The following is a 21764-nucleotide window of genomic DNA, read 5'->3' on the forward strand; positions in this document are numbered from 1 at the left end:
GTCCTGCTCCATAGTAGACAGCGATGCACTGGTTAGAATGCTCCACACCAGCCGGTGATGCAGCCAGTCAGGATCCTCTCCATGGTACATCTCTGGATTCTTGATTGTCATCTCTCTGACCCCCACAGATCCTGACGTACGTCCACAGCCAAATCTTCGAGTACCCATCGGTCTTCAGCGGCAGGTTCAGCTTTACAGAGCAGAACCCAAGCCAGGGCAACGCCAGTGTCCGCGTTCGCTCCCTGCATCTCAGAGATACTAATTCCTTCCAGTGTAAGGTGAAGAAGGCACCTGGCATCGATACCAGGAAGGTGACAGTGAAAGTTCACGGTGAGAGGCTTCACAATGTGTGCCAGGCACGCGGGGTACGAGGGGAAGCTGGGAGAAAGGACAGTGGGAGAGTGGGTGTGGGAACGACGGGGGGAGGATGCAGGGGAGGGTGTGAGAAGGAGGGGTGAGGATGAGATAGTGAGTGGGGGATGGAGGGGTGAGGACAATGGAGAGGGGAAGAAAGGGTGAGGAACAGGGAGAGGTAAGTGAGTCCAATGATTTTTGAAAGATAATTTCTAATGCTACCACAATCTTTTATCACTACCTCTTTCAGACCCCTAGAGTACAGTTCATCTGGTCTGGGTGATTTATGTACCTTTAGGTCTTTCAGTTTTTGGAGCACCTTCTCTTTTGTAACAATAACTGAACCCCGTCCTCTTCCTTCACACTTCACACCAGACATACTGCTAGTGCCTTCTACAGAAAAGACTGACACAAAGTACACATCTAGTTCATCAGCCATCTCCTTGTCCCCTGTTATTATTTCTCCTGCCTTATTTTCTAGTGGTCCTATATCCACTCTCATTTCTCTTTTATTTTTAACATACCTGAAAAAACTTTCACTGTCCACTTTGATATTATTTGCTAGCTTGCTTTCATATTTCATCTTTTTCGTTCTAATGATTTTTTTTAGTTGCTCTCTTTAGGTTTTTAAAAGCTTCCCAATCCTCTATCTTCCCACTAATTTTTGCTTTGTTGTATGCCCTTTCTTTTGCTTTTGCATAGCTTTGACTTCCCCTGTCAGCTATGTTTGTACTATTTTACCATTTGAGTATTTCTTCATTTTTGGAATAGACATGTCCTGCATCTTCCTCATTTTTCCCGGAAATGCATGCCATTGCTGCTCTGCTGACATCCCTACCAGCAGCTCCTTCCAATTTACTTTGGCTAACTCCTCTCTCATACCACTGTAATTTCCCTTACTCCACTGAAATACTGCTACATCAGACTTTACTTTCTCCCTATCAAATTTCAAGTTGAACACAATCATATTGTGATCACTGGTTCCTAACGATCCCTTTACCTTAAGGTGCCTAATCACTCCGGTTCATTACGTAACACCCGATCCAGTATAGCTGATCACTTAGTAGGCTCAATGACAAACTGTTCTAAAAAGCCATCTTGTAGGCATTCAACAAGCTCTCTCTTGAGATCCATTACCAACCTGATTTTCCTAAATGACCTGCAAGTTAAAATCTCCCATGACTACCATAACATTGCCCTTTCGACTTGCTTTTTCTATTTCCTGTTATAACCTGTGGTCCACCTCCCAGCTACTGTTGGGAGGCCTGCATATAACTGCCATCAACGTCCTTTTACCCTTGCAGTTTCTTAACTCAACCCACAAAGATTCAACATCTTCCGATTCTATATCACATCTCACTGGTTTGATGCCATTCTTTACCGGTAGTGCCACACCAGCCCCCTCTGTCTATCTTCCTGTCCCTCCAATATAACGTGTAACCTTGGATGTTCAGCTCCCAGCTACAACCATCCTTCAGCCATGATTCAGTGATGGCCACAACATCATACCTGGCGATCTGTAATATAGCAACAAGATTATTTCTTATACTCCCCAGATTTAGATACAACAACTTGTACCGAATTTGCCAACTTTTCTGATTCTGTATCCCTAATGTTTGGATACTCAGCCTGTTGGCTGCAAATAAGTCCCATCACCTGCCTGCCCTTCCTGACAGTCTGACCACACGCTATCTTTACTCTTTTACCATCTGTCCTTTCCTGAGTCCCTTCACTCTGGTTTCCACCCCCCTACCAAATGAGTTTAAACCCTCCCTAATAGCTCTAACAAACCTGCCCACAAGAATATTGGTTCCCCTCGGGTTCGGGTACAGGTAGTCACTTTTGAACTGGTCATAGCTCCCCCAGAAAAGATCCCAATGACCCAAAAACCTGAAGCCCTGCCCCCTGCACCTGCTTCTCAGCCACGCATTAATCTGCCATGTCTTCCTGTTTCTACCCTCACTGGCACGTGACCCGGGCAGCAATCCAGAAACTACTACCCAGAAACTAATTCTCAGCTTTCCACCTAGCTCTCTAAATTCTCTTTTCAGGACCTCATTGCTTTTCCTTCCTGTGTCTTTGTTATCAATATGTACCAAGACATCTAGCTGCTCGCCCTGCAAGATGTTGTGGACGTGATCTGAAACATCCCTGACTCAGGCACCTGGGAGGCAACATACCATCCGGGTGTCCCGTTCACATCCACAGAATCTCCTGTCTGTTCCCCTCACTATTGAGTCCCCTATCACTGCCACTCCCTTCTTCTCTCTTTTTTCCCTTCCTCACCACGGACCTGTGCTCAGTGCCTGTAACCCGGTCGCCATGGCATTCCCCTGGGAGGTCATATCCCACAACAGTGTCCAAAGCTTGCTTTTGAGGGAATGGCCACAGGGGTGCTCTGTTCGAACTGCCCATTTCCATTTCTGCTGACAGTCACCCAACTACTCGCCTCCGCAACTTAGGGGTCACTACTTCCCTGTAACTTTGATCGATTATAAGTCAGGAGGAAAGGTAATTGAAAGTGAAGCATAAAGGGGATGACAGAGGAAAGGAAGATGGACAGAGAGTTTTCCTCTCTCACACTCCTATCCCCGACCTGCACTCCTCTTTCATCCTTCCACTCTCCTGTCCATGCCCTCTCCCTCTATGTTGTCTACGTTCCTAATCTTCCCTCATCCCTCCCCTACACCACCCTCCTGCACCCCAGAGGACTCCATTGCTGATTTGCCTGTCCTGCCCTCCCTCCACAGTACAGCCGCAGGCCCCGAGGTGCTGGGCTGATCGCTCAGGGGAGGAAGTGAGGCTCCAGTGCCACTCTGAGGCTGGATCGCCACCACTCACCTACAGCTGGGAGAAAGTCAGCGGGACCCGCCAGGGACTGCCTCAGAATTCTGTCACAGGTAATAAGGACTGGTGTGGAGCTCCACCAGAGATAGTAGGGACTGGTCCACTTTGCTCACAATCTTGCTGTCATCCAGGTTTCTATCCTAACTTCTCTTAACCTGTATCCACCACTCTGCTGGCAACATGTTTCACATTCACACCACCCTCTGAGTGAAGAAGCTCCCCCTTATGATTCACTTAACAAGTTCATCTTTTGCCCTTAACCATGATCTTTGGTTCTAGTCCCACCCAACCCAAGGGGAAAAAGCCTGTTTGCCTTCATACTATCTGTACTCCTCATAATTTTGTAAACTTCTATCAAATCTTCCCTTGGTCTCCTAAATTTTAAGACCTACACAACCTTTCCCTGTAACTCCAGACTCAATAACATCCTCATAAATTTTCTTTCAATGTTATTCAAGATTATTTAATGCCATTTCCTGTACACAAGTGTAAAGAGATCAAAATAACTGTTACCTCGTATCAGATTGCATTGTAAAAAAACCCCACAAATGTTAAATAAAACAATAATAATAATAATAAAGGTTACTATGGGAAGCTGGGGAGGAGATTTCTGAGCCTCTGGTGATGATCTTTGCATCATCAGTAGAGACAGGAGAGGTTCTTGAGGATTGGAGGATTGCAAATGTTGTTTCTATCTTCAAGAAAGGGAGTAGAGATAACCCAGGAAATTGTAGACCAATGAATCTGACTTCAGTGGTGGCCAAGTTGTTGGAGAAGATCCTGAAAGGCAGGATTTATGAGCATTTAGAGAGACATACTCTGATTAAGGATAGTCAGCATGGCTTTGTCAAAGGCAGGCCTGCTGAGATCCTCCAGCATTTTGTGTGTGTTAACTGTTTTTGAGTCTGGTGGTCCTGGCGTGGATGCTATGTAGCCTCCTCTCTGATGGGAGCGGGAGAAACAGTCCGTGAGTGGGGTGTGTGGGATCCCTCATGATGTTACTGGTCCCTTCCTAACACCTTTCTGTATGTACAGTATATCCTTGATAAGACCATGAGACTATAAGTTATAGGAGCAGAAGTAGGCCATGTGGCCCATCGTGTCTGCTCTGCCATTCAATCATGGGCTAATCCAATTTTTCCAGTCATCCTCACTCTGCTGGTTTCACCCCATACCCTTTGATGTCCTGGCTAATCAAGAACCTATCTATCTCTGCCTTAAATGCACTCAATGACTTGGCCTCCACAGCCGCTCGTGGCAACAAATTCCACAATGGTGGGTAGGCTGGTGCTGATGATGTGACGGGAAGTTTTGTCTCCCTGTTGTGCAGTCTTCCTGTCCGCCACAGTGCGGTTTCCACACCGAGCAGTGATGCGGTTTGTCAGGATGCTCTCTGCTGTGCATCTGTAGAATGACGTGAGTATGCATGTGTAAAGTCCAGCTCTCCGCAGCCTCCTCATTGAGACATTGGTGAGCTTTCCTGACTGTATCGGATGTGTTCTGGGACCATGAGAGGTTGTGTGCCATGTGCTCTCCCAGGAGTGTGAAACTGCTCACAGTTTCCACTGCACTGCCACTGATGTACTAAATTCAGCCTCAAAAACACCAATCATTTCAACATAACATCCCAACTCCTGCTTTGATCTATGAAGGCCAGTGTGCTAAAAGCACTCTTTATAACTCTATGTACCTGTGATGACACTTTCAATGACTAATGAACTTGTGTCCCAAATCCCTCTGTTCGACAGTGCTCCTCGGTACCCTACCTTTCGCTGTCAGCTTCTTCCCTGGCTTGTCCTTTCAAAGTGCAACAACCTACTCTTGTCTACATTAAATTCCATCTTCCATTTTTCAGCTGATTTTTCCAGCTGATCCAGATCCCTCTGCAAACTTTGATCGTCCTCCTTACTGTGAACTGCAATTCAGTCTTGTTGTCACCTGCAAATTTGGTGATCATTTACTATATTGTCATCCCGATCATCACTGTAGATGACAACGGGGCTAGCAGTGCTCCCTCCAGCACTCTAACAGTCACAGGCCTCCAGTCCGAGAGACAACCATCTACTGCTACTACTTCCATGAAGCTAATGTCTCATCCAAATAACCACATGATCTTGAATGCCGAGCAACTGAACCTTCTTGGTCAACCTCCCACGTGGAGCTTTGTCAGTAATGGGTTTGTTAGATAGTTGCAGACAGAGAGAGAGGGAGATAAGGAGGGTGCGGGGGATTTGAGTGAGAGAGATAGAGAAAGATGGAAAAACAGAGGGAGAATGACGTGGCAGTAGGTAAAACTGAAAGGGATGTGTAAAGTTTGCTCCGTATCCAATCATGGCTGATCCCTTTTCCCCTCCTCAGTCCCACTTCCCAGCCTTCTCCCCGTAACCTTTGATGCCATGACCAATCAAGCAAGTATCTATCTCTGCCTTAAATACACACAACGACCTGGCCTCCACTGCTGCCTGTGGCAATAAGGAAATTTCTCCGCATCTCTGTTTTAAATGAACGCCTCTCTATCCTGAGGCTGTGCCCTCTTGTCCTGGACTCTCCCACAACGGGAAACCTCTTTTCCACATCTACTCTGCCTAAGCCTTTTTACATTCAAAAGGTTTCAATGAGATCCCCCCCCCCCCCCCATCTTTCTGAATTCCAGCGAGTACAGACCCAGAGCCTTCAAACGTTCCTCATATGATAACCCCTTCATTCCTGGAATCATCCTTGTGAACCTCCTCTGAACCCTCTCAAAAGCCAGCATATCCTTTCTAAGATGAGGGGCCCAAGACTGTTCACAGTAGTCAAGTTGAGGCCTCACCAGTCCCTTATAAAACCTCAGCATCACATCCCTACTCTTGTATTCTAGACCTCTTGAAATGAATGCTAACATGGCATTTGCCTTCCTCACCACTGACAACCTGCAAGTTAACCTTTAGGTTGTTCTGCACAAAGACTCCCAAGTCCCTTTGCATCTCAGATTTTTGGATTTTCTCCCCATTTAGAAAATAGTTCACACCTTTATTTCTACTACCAAAGTGCATAACCACGCAATTTCCAACATTGTATCTCATTTGCCACTCTCTTGCCCATTCTACTAATCTGTGTTAAGTCCTTCTGCAGCCTACCTGTTTCCTCAACTCTACCTGTCCCTCCACCAATCTTCATATCATCTGCAAACTTGGCAACAAAGCCATCTATTTGATCATCTAAATCATTGATATGCAGCATAAGAAGCAGCAGGCCCAAACACTGATCCCTGCAGAATGCCACCGGTCACTGGCAGCCAACCACAGATGGATCCTTTAATTCCCACTCGCTGCCTCCTACCAATCAGCCAATGCTCCAACCATGTTAGTAAATATCCTGTTACACCATGGACTCTTAACTTGGTAAGCAGCCTCATGTGTGGCACCTTGTCAAAGGCCTTCTGAAAGTCCAAATACACAACATCCACTGCATTCCCTTTATCCATCCAACTTGTAATCTCCTCAAAGAATTCCAACAGGTTCATCAATCAGGATTTTCCCTGAAGGAAACCGTGCTGACTTTGTCCTATTTTGTCCTGTGTCACTGAGGTCAGGCTAACTGGTCTATAATTTCCTTTTTGCTGCCTTCCTGCTTTCTTGGAGTGACATTTGCAATTTTCCAGTCCTCTGGCACCATGCCAGAGTCCAATGATTTTTGAAAGATCATTATTAATGCCTCCACAATCTCTACCACTATCTCTTCCAGAACCCTCAGGTGCAGTTCATCTGCTCTGTGTGACTTATGTACTCTTTGGTCTTTCAGCTTTCTGAGCACATTCTCCCTTGTAATAGTAACTGCATTCACTTCTCTTCCCTCACACCCTTCAACACCTGGCACACTGCTAGTGTCTTCCATTGTGAAGACTGATGCAAAATACTCATTTAGTTCATCAGCCATCTCCTTGGCCCCTGGTATTATTTCTCTGGCTTCATTTTCTTGTGGTCCTACATCCAATCTTATCTCTCTTTTCGCTTGAAAAATCTTTTATTATCCACTGTGAATTTGCTTGCTAGCTTGCTTTCTTTCATATTTCATCTTTTCCCTCCTAACAATTCTTTTAATTGCTCTCTGTAGGGTTTTAAAAGCTTCCCAATCCTCTGCCTTCCTGCTCTGTTGTATGCTCTCTCTTTTGTTTTGTAATGGAAGATAATACTGTATATCAGGGGTGTCAAACTCATTTTAGGTCACGGGCCGGATTGGGCAAAATGCAGCTTCATGCGGGCCAGATCAGTCGGGCGCGTGCGAACGCAGCTTTCATTGCCTCCGTTTTTTCAGCCTGTCCTCATGTGTCTCAGTCTCTGCTATAACTATAAAGTGTTTCACTTCACAAATTCCATTTCTTATGAAGAAGACTGCTGAGCAAGCATTATTTTTATGATTGGTATTAACTTACAATCATAGGCTTCATATCGCCGGGCCATTAATAATTAAAATAATAGATCTATCTAAAATGATCCGGCCCGCGGGCCTTGAGTTTGACACCTATGCTGTATTCTCTCTCTCTCTCTCTCTCTCTCTCTCTCTCTCTCTTTCTCTCTCTCTCTCTTTCTCTTTCTCTCTCTCTCTCTCTCTTTCTCTCTCTCTCTCTTTCTCTCCCTACTCTTCTTTCTCTTTTGCTGCATCTCTTTCTCTCTTTCTCTAGAACCATAGAACATTACAGCACAGAAACAGGCCTTTTGGTCCTTCTTGGCTGTACTGAACCATTTTTCTGCCTAGCCCCACTGACCTGCACCTGGACCATATCGCTCCCTCTCATATCCCTCTCATCTATGTACCTGTCCAAGTTTTTCTTAAATGTCAAAAGTGAGCCCACATTTACCACTTCATCTGGCAGCTCATTCCACACTCCCACCACTCTCTGTGTGAAGAAGCCCCCCTTAATGTTCCCTTTAAACTTTTCCCCCCTCACCATTAACTCATGTCCTCTGGTTTTTTTCTCCCCTAGCCTCAGGGGAAAAAGCCTGCTTGCATTCATTTTATCTATACCCATCATAATTTTATATACCTCTATCAAGTCTCCCCTCATACTTCTACTCTCCAGGGAATAAAGTCCTAACCTATTCAACCTTTCTCTGTAACTCAGTTTCTCAAGTCCCGGTAACATCCTTGTAGACCTTCTCCGCACTCTTTCAACATTATTAATATCCTTCCTGTAATTCAGTGACCAAAACTGCGCACAATACTCCAAATTCGGTCTCGCCAATGTCTTATACAACCTCACCATAACATTCCAACTCTTATACTCAAAACTTTGATTTATAAAGACCAATGTAGCAAAAGCTCTCTTTACTACCTTATTTACCTGTGATGCCACTTTTAGGAAATTTTGTATCTGTATTCCCAGACTCCTCTGTTCTACTGCGCTCCTCTGTGCCCTCCCATTTACCTTGTATGTTCTACCTTGGTTTTTCCTTCCAAAGTGCAATACCTCATACTTGTCTGTATTAAACTCTATCTGCCATTTTTCAGCCCATTTTTCCAGCTGGTCCAAATCCCTCTGCAAGCTTTGAAAATCTTCCTCACTGTCCATACACCTCCAATCTTTGTATCATCAGCAAATTTGCTGATCCAATTTACAACATTATCATCCAGATCATTGATATAGATTGCAAATAACCAGCACTGATCCCTGTGGCACACCACTAGTCACAGGCCTCCACTCAGAGTAGCAATCCTCCACTACCACTCCCTGACTTCTCCCATTTAGCCAATGTCTAATCCAGTTTACTACCTCACCATGTATACCTAGCGAATGAATCTTCCTAACTAACCTTTTATGTGGGACCTTGTCATGTTTGGAAAATAGTCTATGCTCTTATTCCATCTTCCAAAGTGCTCGACCATCCACTTCCTAACATTGTATTCCATCTGCCACTTCTTTCCATAGAACCATAGAATATTACAGCACAGAAACGGGCATTTTGGCCTGTCTTGGCTGTGCCGAACCATTTTTCTGCCTAGTCTCACTGAGAGTCCCATGAGGGACCTTGTCAAAGGCCTTACCGAAGCCCATGTAGACAACATCCACTGCCTTCCCTTCATCCACTTTCCTGGTAACCTCCTCAAAAAACTCTAATAGATTTGTTAAACATGACCTACCACGCACAAAGCCATGCTGACTGTTTCTCATAAGTCCCTGTCTATCCAAATACTTCTAGATCCTATCTCTTAGTACTCCTTCCAGTAATTTACCTACTACCGACATCAAACTTACTGGCTATAATTTCCCGGATTACTTTTAGAGCCTTTTCTAAACAACGGAACATCATGAGCTATCCTCCAATCCTCCGGCACCTCACCCGTAGATACCATCATTTTAAATATATCTGCCAGAGCCCCTGCAATTTCAACACTAGTCTCCTTCAAGGTCCAAGGGAATACCCTGTCAGGTCCTGGGGATTTATCTACTCTGATTTGCCTCAAGATAGCAAGCACCTCCTCCTCTTCAATCTGTTTAGGTTCCATGACCTCACTACTTGTTTGCCTTATTTCCATTGACTCCATGCCAGTTTCCTTAGTAAATACAGACGCAAAAAACCTATTTAAGAACTCCCCCATTTCTTTTGTTTCCATACATAGCTGACCACTCTGATCTTCAAGAGGACCAATTTTATCCCTTACTATCCTTTTGCTCTTAATATACCTGTAGAAGCTCTTTGGATTATCTTTCACCTTGACTGCCAAAGCAACCTTGTGTCTTCTTTTAGCCCTCCTGATTTCTTTCTTAAGTATTTTTTGCACTTTTAATATTCCTCAAGCACCTTATTTGCTCCCTGTTTCCTATACATGCCACATATCTCTCTTTTCTTCTTTATCAGAGTTCCAATATCCCTCGAGAACCAAGGTTCCATATTCTTATTCACTTTGCCTTTAATCCTGACAGGAACATACAAACTCTGCACACTCAAAATTTCTCCTTTGAAGGCCTCCCACTTACCAATCACATCCTTGCCAGAGAACGACCTGTCCCAATCTATGCTTTTTAGATCCTTTCTCATTTCTTCAAATTTGGCCTTTTTCCAGTTTAGAACTTCAACCCGAGGATCAGATCTATCTTTATCCATGATTAAGTTGAAACTAATGACATTATGATCACTGGAACCAAAATGTTCCCCTACACACACTTCTGTCACAATCCCTAACTCATTTCCTAATAGGAGATCTAATATTGCATCCTCCCTAGTTGGTACCTCTATATATTGATTTAGAAAACTTTTCTGAACACATTTTACAACTCTAACCCATCTAGACCTTTAATAGTATGGGAGTCCCAATCAATATGTAGAAAATTAAAATCCCCTACAATCACAACTTTCTGTCTCCTGCAGTTGTCTGCTATCTCTCTGCAGATTTGCTCCTCCAATACTTGCTGACTATTGGGTGGCCTATAATACCACCCCATTAATGTGGTCATACGTGCCTGTTTCTCAGCTCCACCCATATGGCCTCAGTAGGCAAGCCCTCTATTCTGTCCTACCTGAACACTGCTGTAACATTTTTCCTGACTAGCAATATCACCTCTCCATCCCTTCATCCTTCTGCCTCTATCACGTCTGAAACATCGGAACCCTGGAACATTCAGCTGTCAGTCCTGCCCCACCTGTAGCCAAGTTTCACAATGTCATAACTCCACGTGTCAATCCCATTCTCCTAATTCTCCTAATTCCCATTCTCCTAATCTGCCCAATTCATTCTGCAGCCTCTTGACTTCCTCAACACCACCTACCCCTCCACCTATCTCCGTTTCATTGCAAACTTGGCCACAAAGTCATCAGTTCTGAAATCCAAATCATTGACATAACGTAAGAAGAATCGGTGCCAACACAGACTCCTGCAGAACACCACTAGTCACTGGCAGCCAACCAGAAAAGGTTCCCTGTATTCCCACTCTTTGCTTCCTGCCAATTATCTAATGCTCTATCCATGCTAGTATCTTCCTGTAGTATCATGGGCTTTTATCTTGTTAAACAGTCTCACATGCTTAAGAGGTCTTTTGAAAATTCATACACAATATTCACTGATTTGCCCTTATCTATCCTGATTGGCATTTCCTGAAAGATTGCTAACAGATTTGTCAGGCAAGATTTTCTCTGAAGGAAACCATGCTGACCAACTTATTTTATCATTTCCTCGAAGTACCCCAAAACCACATCCTTAATAATTGACTCCAACATCTTTCTAACCACTGAGATCAGGCTAACTGGCCACTAATTTACTTACTTCTGCCTCCCTTCTTGAAGGGTGGAGTGACATCTGCAATATTTCAGTGCTCCGGAACCATTCCAGAATCAATTGATGTAACTTGAAAGATCATTACTAATGCCTTCACAATCTCTTCATCTACCTCTTTCAGAACCCTGGGTGTAGTCCATCTGGCCCACGAGACTTATCCACCTTCAGACCTTTCAGTTTCCCAAACACCTTTTCCCTAGTAATAACAACTGCACTCATTTCTGTCCCCCGACACTTGCGAACTTCCACAGTGAAGTTCATCCTGCATTTCCTTGTTCCCATTACAAGCTCTCCAGCATCCTTTTCCAGTGGTCCAATATCTACTCTCACCACCCTTTGATATTGATGGCTAACTTACCTTCCCCACCCCCCCACTTATGTTTTTTTTTTCAGTTGTCTTCTGCTGGTTTTTAAAGTTTTCCCAATCCCCTAACTTCCCACTAACTTTATAACTATTATATACCCTCTTGTTTGTCTTTATGTTGGCTTTGATTTCCCTTGGCAGCTACAGTTGTGTCATCCTGCCTTTTGAATACTTCTTCTTTTCCTTTGGGATGTATCTATCCTGCACCTTCTGAATTACTCGCAGAAACTCCAGCCATTGCCGTTCTGCCATTATTCCTGCTAGTGTCCCCTTCCAATCAATTCTGGCCAGCTCATCTCTCATGCCTCTGTAATTCCCTTTACTCCACTGTAATACAGATACATCTGACTTTAGCTTCTCCCTCTCAGACTGCAGGATGAATTCTATCATATTATGACTACTGTCTCCAAAGGGTTCCTTTACCTTAAGCTCCTGAATCAAATCCAGTTCATCACACAATTCCCAATCCAGAATAGCTGATCCCCGGTGAGCTCAACTACATGTTGCTATAAAATGCCATTTTGTATGTCTTCTACAAATTCTCTGTCTTGGGATCCAGCACCAACCTGATTTTCCCACTCTAGCTGCATCTTGAAATCCCCATGACTACTGTAGCATTACACTTTACACATAATTTTTATATGACTCATTGTAATTTGTAGTCCACATCCTGGCGAGCATTCAGTCTGTAAATAATTCCCATCTGGGTCTTTTTGCCCTTGTTCTACCAACTCTGATCCTCTACCCCCGGAATCTTTCCACAGCACCCAACCCTACCATCTCCTTTCACCTTTCTCCATCACTGCCAGTGATCACATCGCTCTCTCTCTCTCTCCCTTGCAGACAGTGGCTCAGGAACATTGTTGATCAGGAACGGCACAGACCCATCGTTGTTCGGGACCTACCGATGTCTGGTCCGTAACCTGGTTGGCATGGAGGACTGTCAGCTCACCTTAGCTGCCCCCGCAGGTCAGTCTGTGGGGACAAGGGTAGGGGAGGGCTGAGACAGAGGGCCAATAGACTGGAGGATGAGTTTGGAGGTGAAACAGGGAGGGCGTTGAAGGTGGATGTGGGGGTCAGTGGGCTGGACTGAGGGGGAGAAGTTTCAGGGGCGTGGAAGGAGGGAATAGAGGAGAAGAAAAGGAGAAATGGAAGTGAACAGACGCTTGGAGGGGAGGTGTTAGGGGCAGAGGGAGGCACAGAAAGGAGTGTGGCTGAATGTGAGCGGGAAGGAGTCATAGTTGCCAGCTCAGGTTCTGACCGACCGCAGGAAGAGCCCCTGCACAGGATGACCCCACCAGCACTACACAGACAGACCCCTCTTCCTGACAACACCAGCCCTTCATAGGCTGACTGTGTCCCTCTCCCTGACCACACGAGCCCTTCACAGACTGACCCCCTCTCCCTGACCCCACCAGCGCTACACAGACAGACCCCTCTTCCTGACAACACCAGCCTTTCATAGGCTGACCGTGTCCCTCTCCCTGACCACACGAGCCCTTCACAGACTGACCCCCTCTCCCTGACCCCACCAGCGCTACACAGACAGACCGTGTCCCTCTCCCTGACCCCAGCATCCCTTCACAGACTGACCCCCTCTCACTGACCCCACCAGCCCTTCACAGACTGACCCCCTCTCACTGACCCCACCAGCCCTTCACAGACTGACCCCCTCTCCCTGACCCCACCAGCCCTTCACAGACTGACCCCCTCTCCCTGACCCCAACAGCCTTTCACAGACTGACCCCCTCTCCCTGACCCCAACAGCCTCACAGACTGACCCCCTCTCCCTGACCCCACCAGCCTTTCACAGACTGACCATGCCCCTCTCACTGACCCCACCAGCCCTTCACAGACTGACCCCCTCTCCCTGACCCCACCAGCCCTTCACAGACTGACCCCCTCTCCCTGACCCCAACAGCCCTTCACAGACTGACCCCCTCTCCCTGACAACACCAGCCTTTCATAGGCTGACCGTGCCCCTCTCCCTGACCACACCAGCCCTTCACAGGCTGACCCCCTCTCCCTGACCCCAACAGCCCTTCACAGACTGACCCCCTCTCCCTGACCCCACCAGCCCTTCACAGACTGACCCCCTCTCACTGACCCCACCAGCCCTTCACAGACTGACCGCGTCCTTCTCCCTGACCCCACCAGCCTTTCACAGGCTGACACTGTCCCTCTCAAAGACACCAACAGCCCTTCACAGACTGACCCTGCGCCTCTCGCTGTCCCCACCAGCCCTTCGCAGGCTGACTCCATCACCCTGACCCCACCAGCGTTTTGCAGACTGACCGTGTCCCTCTCCCAAGCCCCACCAGCCCTTCACAGGCTGACCCCCTCTCCCTGACCACAACACCCCTTCACAAACAGACCGAGTCACTCTCACTGACCACACAAGCGCTTCGCAGGCTGACTCCCTCACGCTGACCCCACCAACCCGTCACAGACTGACCGTGTCCCTCTCCCTGACCCCACCAACCCGTCACAGACTGACCGTGTCCCTCTCCCTGACCCCACCAACCCGTCACAGACTGACCGTGTCCCTCTCCCTGACCCCAATAGCCCTTCACAGACTGACCCCTCACCCTGACACCACCAGCCCGTCACAGGCTGACCCCCACTCCCTGACCCCACCAGCCCGTCACAGACTGACCCCTCACCCTGACCCCACCAGCCCATCACAGGCTAACCCCCACTCCCTGACCCCAATAGCCCTTCACAGACTGACCCCTCACCCTGACCCCACCAGCCCGTCACAGGCTAACCCCCACTCCCTGACCCCACCAGCCCATCACAGGCTAACCCCCACTCCCTGACTCCACCAGCCCTTCACAGACTGACCCCTCACCCTGACCCCACCAGCCCATCACAGGCTAACCCCCACTCCCTGACCCCACCAGCCCGTCACAGGCTGACCCCCACTCCCTGACCCCACCAGCCCGTCACAAGCTAACCCCCACTCCCTGACCCCACCAGCCCGTCACAGGCTGACCCCCACTCCCTGACCCCACCAGCCCGTCACAGGCTAACCCCCACTCCCTGACCCCACCAGCCCGTCACAAGCTAACCCCCACTCCCTGACCCCACCAGCCCATCACAGGCTGACCCCCACTCCCTGACCCCACCAGCCCGTCACAGGCTGACCCCCACTCCCTGACCCCACCAGCCCGTCACAGGCTAACCCCCACTCCTTGACCCCACCAGCCCGTCACAAGCTAACCCCCACTACCTGACCCCACCAGCCCGTCACAGGCTAACCCCCACTCCCTGACCCCACCAGCCCGTCACAGGCTAACCCCCACTCCTTGACCCCACCAGCCCATCACAGGCTAACCCCCACTCCTTGACCCCACCAGCCCGTCACAGGCTGAACCCCACTCCCTGACCCCACCAGCCCGTCACAGGCTGACCCCCACTCCCTGACCCCACCAGCCCGTCACAGGCTGACCCCCACTCCCTGACCCCACCAGCCCGTCACAGGCTAACCCCCACTCCTTGACCCCACCAGCCCGTCACAGGCTAACCCCCACTCCCTGACTCCACCAGCCCTTCACAAACTGACCCCCTTCCACTGACCCCAACAGCCATTCACAGACTGACTCCCTCTCCCGCACCCAACTAGCCCTTCACCGGCTGACCCTCTCTCCCTGAACCTACCAGCCCTGCACAGACTGACCCTGTCCCTGTCCCTGACCCCACCAGCCCATCACAGGCTGACCCCCTCCCACTGACCCCACCAGCCATTCACAGACTGACTCCTTCCCCTGACACCACCAGCCCTTCAGACTGACCATGTCCCTCTCGCTGACCCCACCAGCCCTTCACAGACTGACAGTGTCCCTCTCCCTGACCCCACCAGCCCTTCACAGACACCGTGTGCCTCTCCCTGATCCCACTAGCACTTCAAAGACTGACCTCCTTTCCCTGACCGCACCAGCCCTTCACGGACTGACCCCCACCCCTTGACCACACCAGCCCTTCACAAACTGACCGTATCCCTCTCCCTGACCCCACAAGCGCTTCGCAGGCTGACTCCCTCTTGCGGACCCCACCAGCCCTTCACAAACTGACCGTGTCCCTCTCCCTGACCCCACCAGCCCTTCACGAACTGACCGTGTCCCTCTCCCTGACCCCACCAGCCCTTCACGAACTGACCGTGTCCCTCTCCCTGACACCACCAACCCCTCCCCCTGATAATGCACTGCCAGGGCTGCTGTTGGAGGCTGCTACGCAAGGAGCATTATAGAAACATGGGGAGCTACGTGGGAGAGGGTAGATTCCTCTCAGATTAGGTTAAAAGTTCAGCCCAACATTGAGGGCCGAAGGGCCTGTATTGTTTTGCATGTTTCACGTTGTTTGTTCTCTTTTCGTTCCCACTATCCCAGAGAGACGTGAGGCAGGGGTGATAGTTGCAGCTGTTCTTGCTGCAATCCTTGCTCTCCTCCTCCTCCTCCTCCTCGTCCTGTGCTGCTGTTGCCGAAAACGTCACCAGAAGGAGCGACCTCATGACATCAGGTAAATTTCCAGACACCCGCCTTCCCCCATCGCACATCAGGTAAATGTCCAGACGTCCACCATTCCCCATCGCACATCAGCTAAATGTCCAAACGTCCACCATTGCCCATTGCACACCAGGTAAATGTCCAAACCCCCACAATCTCCCATGGCACATCAGGTAAATCTCCAAACCCCCAAAATCTCCCATCGCACATCAGGTAAATGTCCAAACGTCCACCATTCCCCATCGCACATCAGGTAAGTCTCCAAACCTCCACCATCCCCCATCGCACATCAGGTAAATGTCCAAACCCCCACCATCCCCCATCGCACATCAGGTAAATGTCCAAACCCCCACCATCCCCCATCGCACATCAGGTAAATGTCCAAACCCCCACCATCCCCCATCGCACATCAGGTAAATATCCAAACGTCCAAAATGCCTCATCGCACATCAGGTAAATATCCAAACGTCCACAATCCCCCATCGCACATCAGGTAAATGTCCAAACCCCACCATCCCCCATCGCACATCAGGTAAATGTCCAAACCCCCACCATCCCCCATAGCACATCAGGTAAATGTCCAAACCACCACCATCCCCCATAGCACATCAGGTAAATGTCCAAACATCCACAATCCTCCATCGCACAACAGGTAAATGTTCAAACCCTCACTATCCCCCATCGCACGTCAGGTAAATGTCCAAACCCAGACCATCCCCCATCGCACGTCAGGTAAATGTCCAAACCCCCACCATCCCCCATCGCACATCAGATTAATGTCCAAACCCCACCATACCCATCGCACATCAGGTTAATGTCCAAACCCCCACCATCCCCCATCGCACATCAGGTAAATGTCCAAACCCCCACCATCCCCCATCACACATCAGGTAAATCTCCAAACCCCCACCATCCCCCATAGCACATCAGGTAAATGTCCAAACCCCACCATCCCCCATCGCACATCAGGTAAATGTCCAAACCCCCACCATCCCCCATAGCACATCAGGTAAATGTCCAAACCCCCACCATCCCCCATCACACATCAGGTAAATCTCCAAACCCCCACCATCCCCCATAGCACATCAGGTAAATGTCCAAACCCCCACCATCCCCCATCGCACATCAGGTAAATGTCCAAACCTCCACCATTCCACATCGCACATCAGGTAAATGTTCAAACGTCCACAATCACCAATCGCACGACAGGTAAATGTCCAAACCCCCACCATCCCCCATCGCACATCAGGTAAATGTCCAAAACTCCACCATTCCACATCGCACATCAGGTAAATCTCCAAACCCCCACCATTCCCCATCGCACATCAGGTAAATGTCCAAACCCCCACCATCCCCCATCGCACATCAGGTAAATGTCCAAACCTCCACCATTCCACATCGCACATCAGGTAAATGTTCAAACGTCCACAATCACCAATCGCACGACAGGTAAATGTCCAAACCCCCACCATCCCCCATCGCACATCAGGTAAATGTCCAAACCCCACCATTCCCCATCGCACATCAGGTAAATCTCCAAACCCCCACCATTCCCCATCGCACATCAGGTAAATGTCCAAACCCCACCATCCCCCATCGCACATCAGGTAAATCTCCAAACCCCACCATCCCCCATCGCACATCAGGTAAATGTCCAAACCTCCACCATCCCCCATCGCACGTCAGGTAAATTTCCAAACATCCACAATCCTCCATCGCACAACAGGTAAATGTTCAAACCCTCACTATCCCCCATCGCACGTCAGGTAAATGTCCAAACCCCCACCATCCCCCATCGCACGTCAGGTAAATGTCCAAACCCACACCATCCCCCATCGCACGTCAGGTAAATCTCCAAACCCGCACCATTCCCCATCGCACATCAGGTAAATGTCCAAACCCCCACCATCCCCCATCGCACATCAGGTAAATGTCCAAACCCCCACCATTCCCCTTCGCACATCAGGGTAATGTCAAACCCCCCACCATCCGCCATCGCACACCAGGTAAATCTCCAAACCCGCAACATCCCCAATCGCACATCAGGTAAATGTCCAGACATCCACCATTCCACATCGCACATCAGGTTAATGTCCACCATCCCCCTTCGCACATCAGGTAAATCTCCAAACCCCACCATACCCATCGCACATCAGGTTAATGTCCAAACCCCCACCATCCCCCATCGCACATCAGGTAACTGTCCAAACCCCCACCATCCCCCATCGCACATCAGGTAAATCTCCAAACCCCCACCATCCCCCATGGCACATCAGGTAAATGTCCAAACACCCACCAGTCCCCATCGCACATCAGGTAAATGTCCAAACACCCAGCAGTCCCCATCGCACATCAGGTAAATGTCCAAACCCCCACCATCCCCCATAGCACATCAGGTAAATGTCCAAACATCCACAATCCTCCATCGCACAACAGGTAAATGTTCAAACACCCACCATCCCCCATCGCACATCAGATAAATGTCCAAACCCCACCATTCCCCATCGCACATCAGGTAAATCTCCAAACCCCCACCATCCCCCATCGCACGTCAGGTAAATCTCCAAACCTCCACCATCCCCCATCGCACATCTGGTAAATGTCCAAACCCCACCATCCCCCATCGCACATCAGGTAAATCTCCAAACCCCCACAATCCCCCATCACACATCAGGTAAATCTCCAAACCCCCACCATCCCCCATCGCACATCAGGTAAATCCGCAAACCCCCACCATTCCCCATCGCACATCTGGTAAATCTCCAAACCTCCACCATCCCCCATCGCACATCAGGTAAATCTCCAAACCCCCACCATCCCCCATCGCACATCAGGTAAATCTCCAAACCCGCACCATTCCCCATTGCGCATCAGGTAAATGTCCAAACCCCCACCATTCCCCATCGCACATCAGGTAAATGTCCACACACCACCAACCCCCATCGCACATCAGGTAAATGTCCAAACCCCCACCATCCCCCATCGCACATCAGGTAAATGTCCAAACCTCCACCATTCCACATCGCACATCAGGTAAATGTCCAAACGTCCACAATCACCCATCGCACAACAGGTAAATGTCCAAACCCCCACCATCCCCCATCGCACATCAGGTAAATGTCCAAAACTCCACCATTCCACATCACACATCAGGTAAATATCCAAACGTCCAACATCCCCCATCGCACATCAGGTAAATATCCAAACGTCCACAATCCTCCATCGCACATCAGGTAAATGTCCAAACCCCACCATCCCCCATCGCACATCATGTAAATGTCCAAACCCCCACCATCCCCCATCGCACATCAGGTAAATGTCCAAACCCCACCATTCCCCATCGCACATCAGGTAAATCTCCAAACCCCCACCATTCCCCATCGCACATCAGGTAAATGTCCAAACCGCACATCAGGTAAATGTCCAAACCCCACCATCCCCCATCGCACATCAGGTAAATCTCCAAACCCCACCATCCCCCATCGCACATCAGGTAAATGTCCAAACCCCACATCAGGTAAATGTCCAAACCCCACCATCCCCCATCGCACATCAGGTAAATCTCCAAACCCCACCATCCCCCATCGCACATCAGGTAAATGTCCAAACCTCCACCATCCCCCATCGCACGTCAGGTAAATTTCCAAACATCCACAATCCTCCATCGCAGAACAGGTAAATGTTCAAACTCTCACTATCCCCCATCGCACATCAGGTAAATGTCCAAACCCCCACCATTCCCCATCGCACATCAGGTTAATGTCAAAACCCCCACCATCCGCCATCGCACACCAGGTAAATGTCCAAACCCCCACCATCCCCCATCGCACGTCAGATAAATGTCCAAACCCACACCATCACCCATCGCACGTCAGGTAAATCTCCAAACCCGCACCATTCCCCATCGCACATCAGGTAAATGTCCAAACCCCCACCATCCCCCATCGCGCATCAGGTAAATGTCCAAACCCCCACCATTCCACATCGCACATCAGGTTAATGTCCACCATCCCCCATCGCACATCAGGTAAATGTCCAAACCCCAACCATCCCCCATCGCACATCAGATTAATCTCCAAACCCCACCATACCCATCGCACATCAGGTTAATGTCCAAATCCCCACCATCCCCCATCGCACATCAAGTAAATGTCCAAACCCCCACCATCCCCCATCGCACATCAGGTAAATCTCCAAACCCCCACCGTCCCCCATCGCACATCAGGTAAATGTCCAAACCCCCACCATCCCCCATCGCACATCAGTTAAATGTCCAAACCCCACCATTCCCCATCGCACATCAGGTAAATCTCCAAACCCCCACCATTCCCCATTGCACATCAGGTAAATGTCCAAACCCCACCATCCCCCATCGCACATCAGGTAAATATCCAAACGTCCAAAATGCCTCATCGCACATCAGGTAAATATCCAAATGTCCACAATCCCCCATCGCACATCAGGTAAATGTCCAAACCCCACCATCCCCCATCGCACATCAGGTAAATGTCCAAACCCCCACCATCCCCCATAGCACATCAGGTAAATGTCCAAACCACCACCATCCCCCATAGCACATCAGGTAAATGTCCAAACATCCACAATCCTCCATCGCACAACAGGTAAATGTTCAAACCCTCACTATCCCCCATCGCACGTCAGGTAAATGTCCAAATCCACACCATCCCCCATCGCACGTCAGGTAAATGTCCAAACCCCCACCATCCCCCATCGCACATCAGATTAATGTCCAAACCCCACCATACCCATCGCACATCAGGTTAATGTCCAAACCCCCACCATCCCCCATCGCACATCAGGTAAATGTCCAAACCCCCACCATCCCCCATCACACATCAGGTAAATCTCCAAACCCCCACCATCCCCCATAGCACATCAGGTAAATGTCCAAACCCCACCATCCCCCATCGCACATCAGGTAAATGTCCAAACCCCCACCATCCCCCATCGCACATCAGGTAAATGTCCAAACCCCCACCATCCCCCATCGCACATCAGTTAAATGTCCAAACCCCACCATTCCCCATCGCACATCAGGTAAATCTCCAAACCCCCACCATTCCCCATTGCACATCAGGTAAATGTCCAAACCCCACCATCCCCCATCGCACATCAGGTAAATATCCAAACGTCCAAAATGCCTCATCGCACATCAGGTAAATATCCAAATGTCCACAATCCCCCATCGCACATCAGGTAAATGTCCAAACCCCACCATCCCCCATCGCACATCAGGTAAATGTCCAAACCCCCACCATCCCCCATAGCACATCAGGTAAATGTCCAAACCACCACCATCCCCCATAGCACATCAGGTAAATGTCCAAACATCCACAATCCTCCATCGCACAACAGGTAAATGTTCAAACCCTCACTATCCCCCATCGCACGTCAGGTAAATGTCCAAATCCACACCATCC

General features: G+C 49.1%; 1 protein-coding gene across 3 annotated transcripts in view; it reads left to right on the forward strand.

Annotated features, from left to right (window-relative positions):
- Positions 1 to 21764, forward strand: part of LOC132395791 (coxsackievirus and adenovirus receptor homolog) — a 122173-nt gene that overhangs the window by 21629 nt on the left and 78780 nt on the right. For 2 of the 3 annotated variants that reach the window (XM_059972832.1, XM_059972833.1), the window contains exons 3-6: positions 129 to 330; positions 3105 to 3254; positions 12662 to 12787; positions 16207 to 16336. In XM_059972832.1, coding sequence (XP_059828815.1) covers positions 129 to 330; positions 3105 to 3254; positions 12662 to 12787; positions 16207 to 16336 — 608 coding nt within the window. The remainder of the gene's footprint in view (positions 1 to 128; positions 331 to 3104; positions 3255 to 12661; positions 12788 to 16206; positions 16337 to 21764) is intronic. The other variant, XM_059972834.1, reaches the window with a different exon arrangement.

Source organism: Hypanus sabinus, chromosome 6 (genome assembly GCF_030144855.1).
Source record: "Hypanus sabinus isolate sHypSab1 chromosome 6, sHypSab1.hap1, whole genome shotgun sequence".
Taxonomy (NCBI): domain Eukaryota; kingdom Metazoa; phylum Chordata; class Chondrichthyes; order Myliobatiformes; family Dasyatidae; genus Hypanus; species Hypanus sabinus.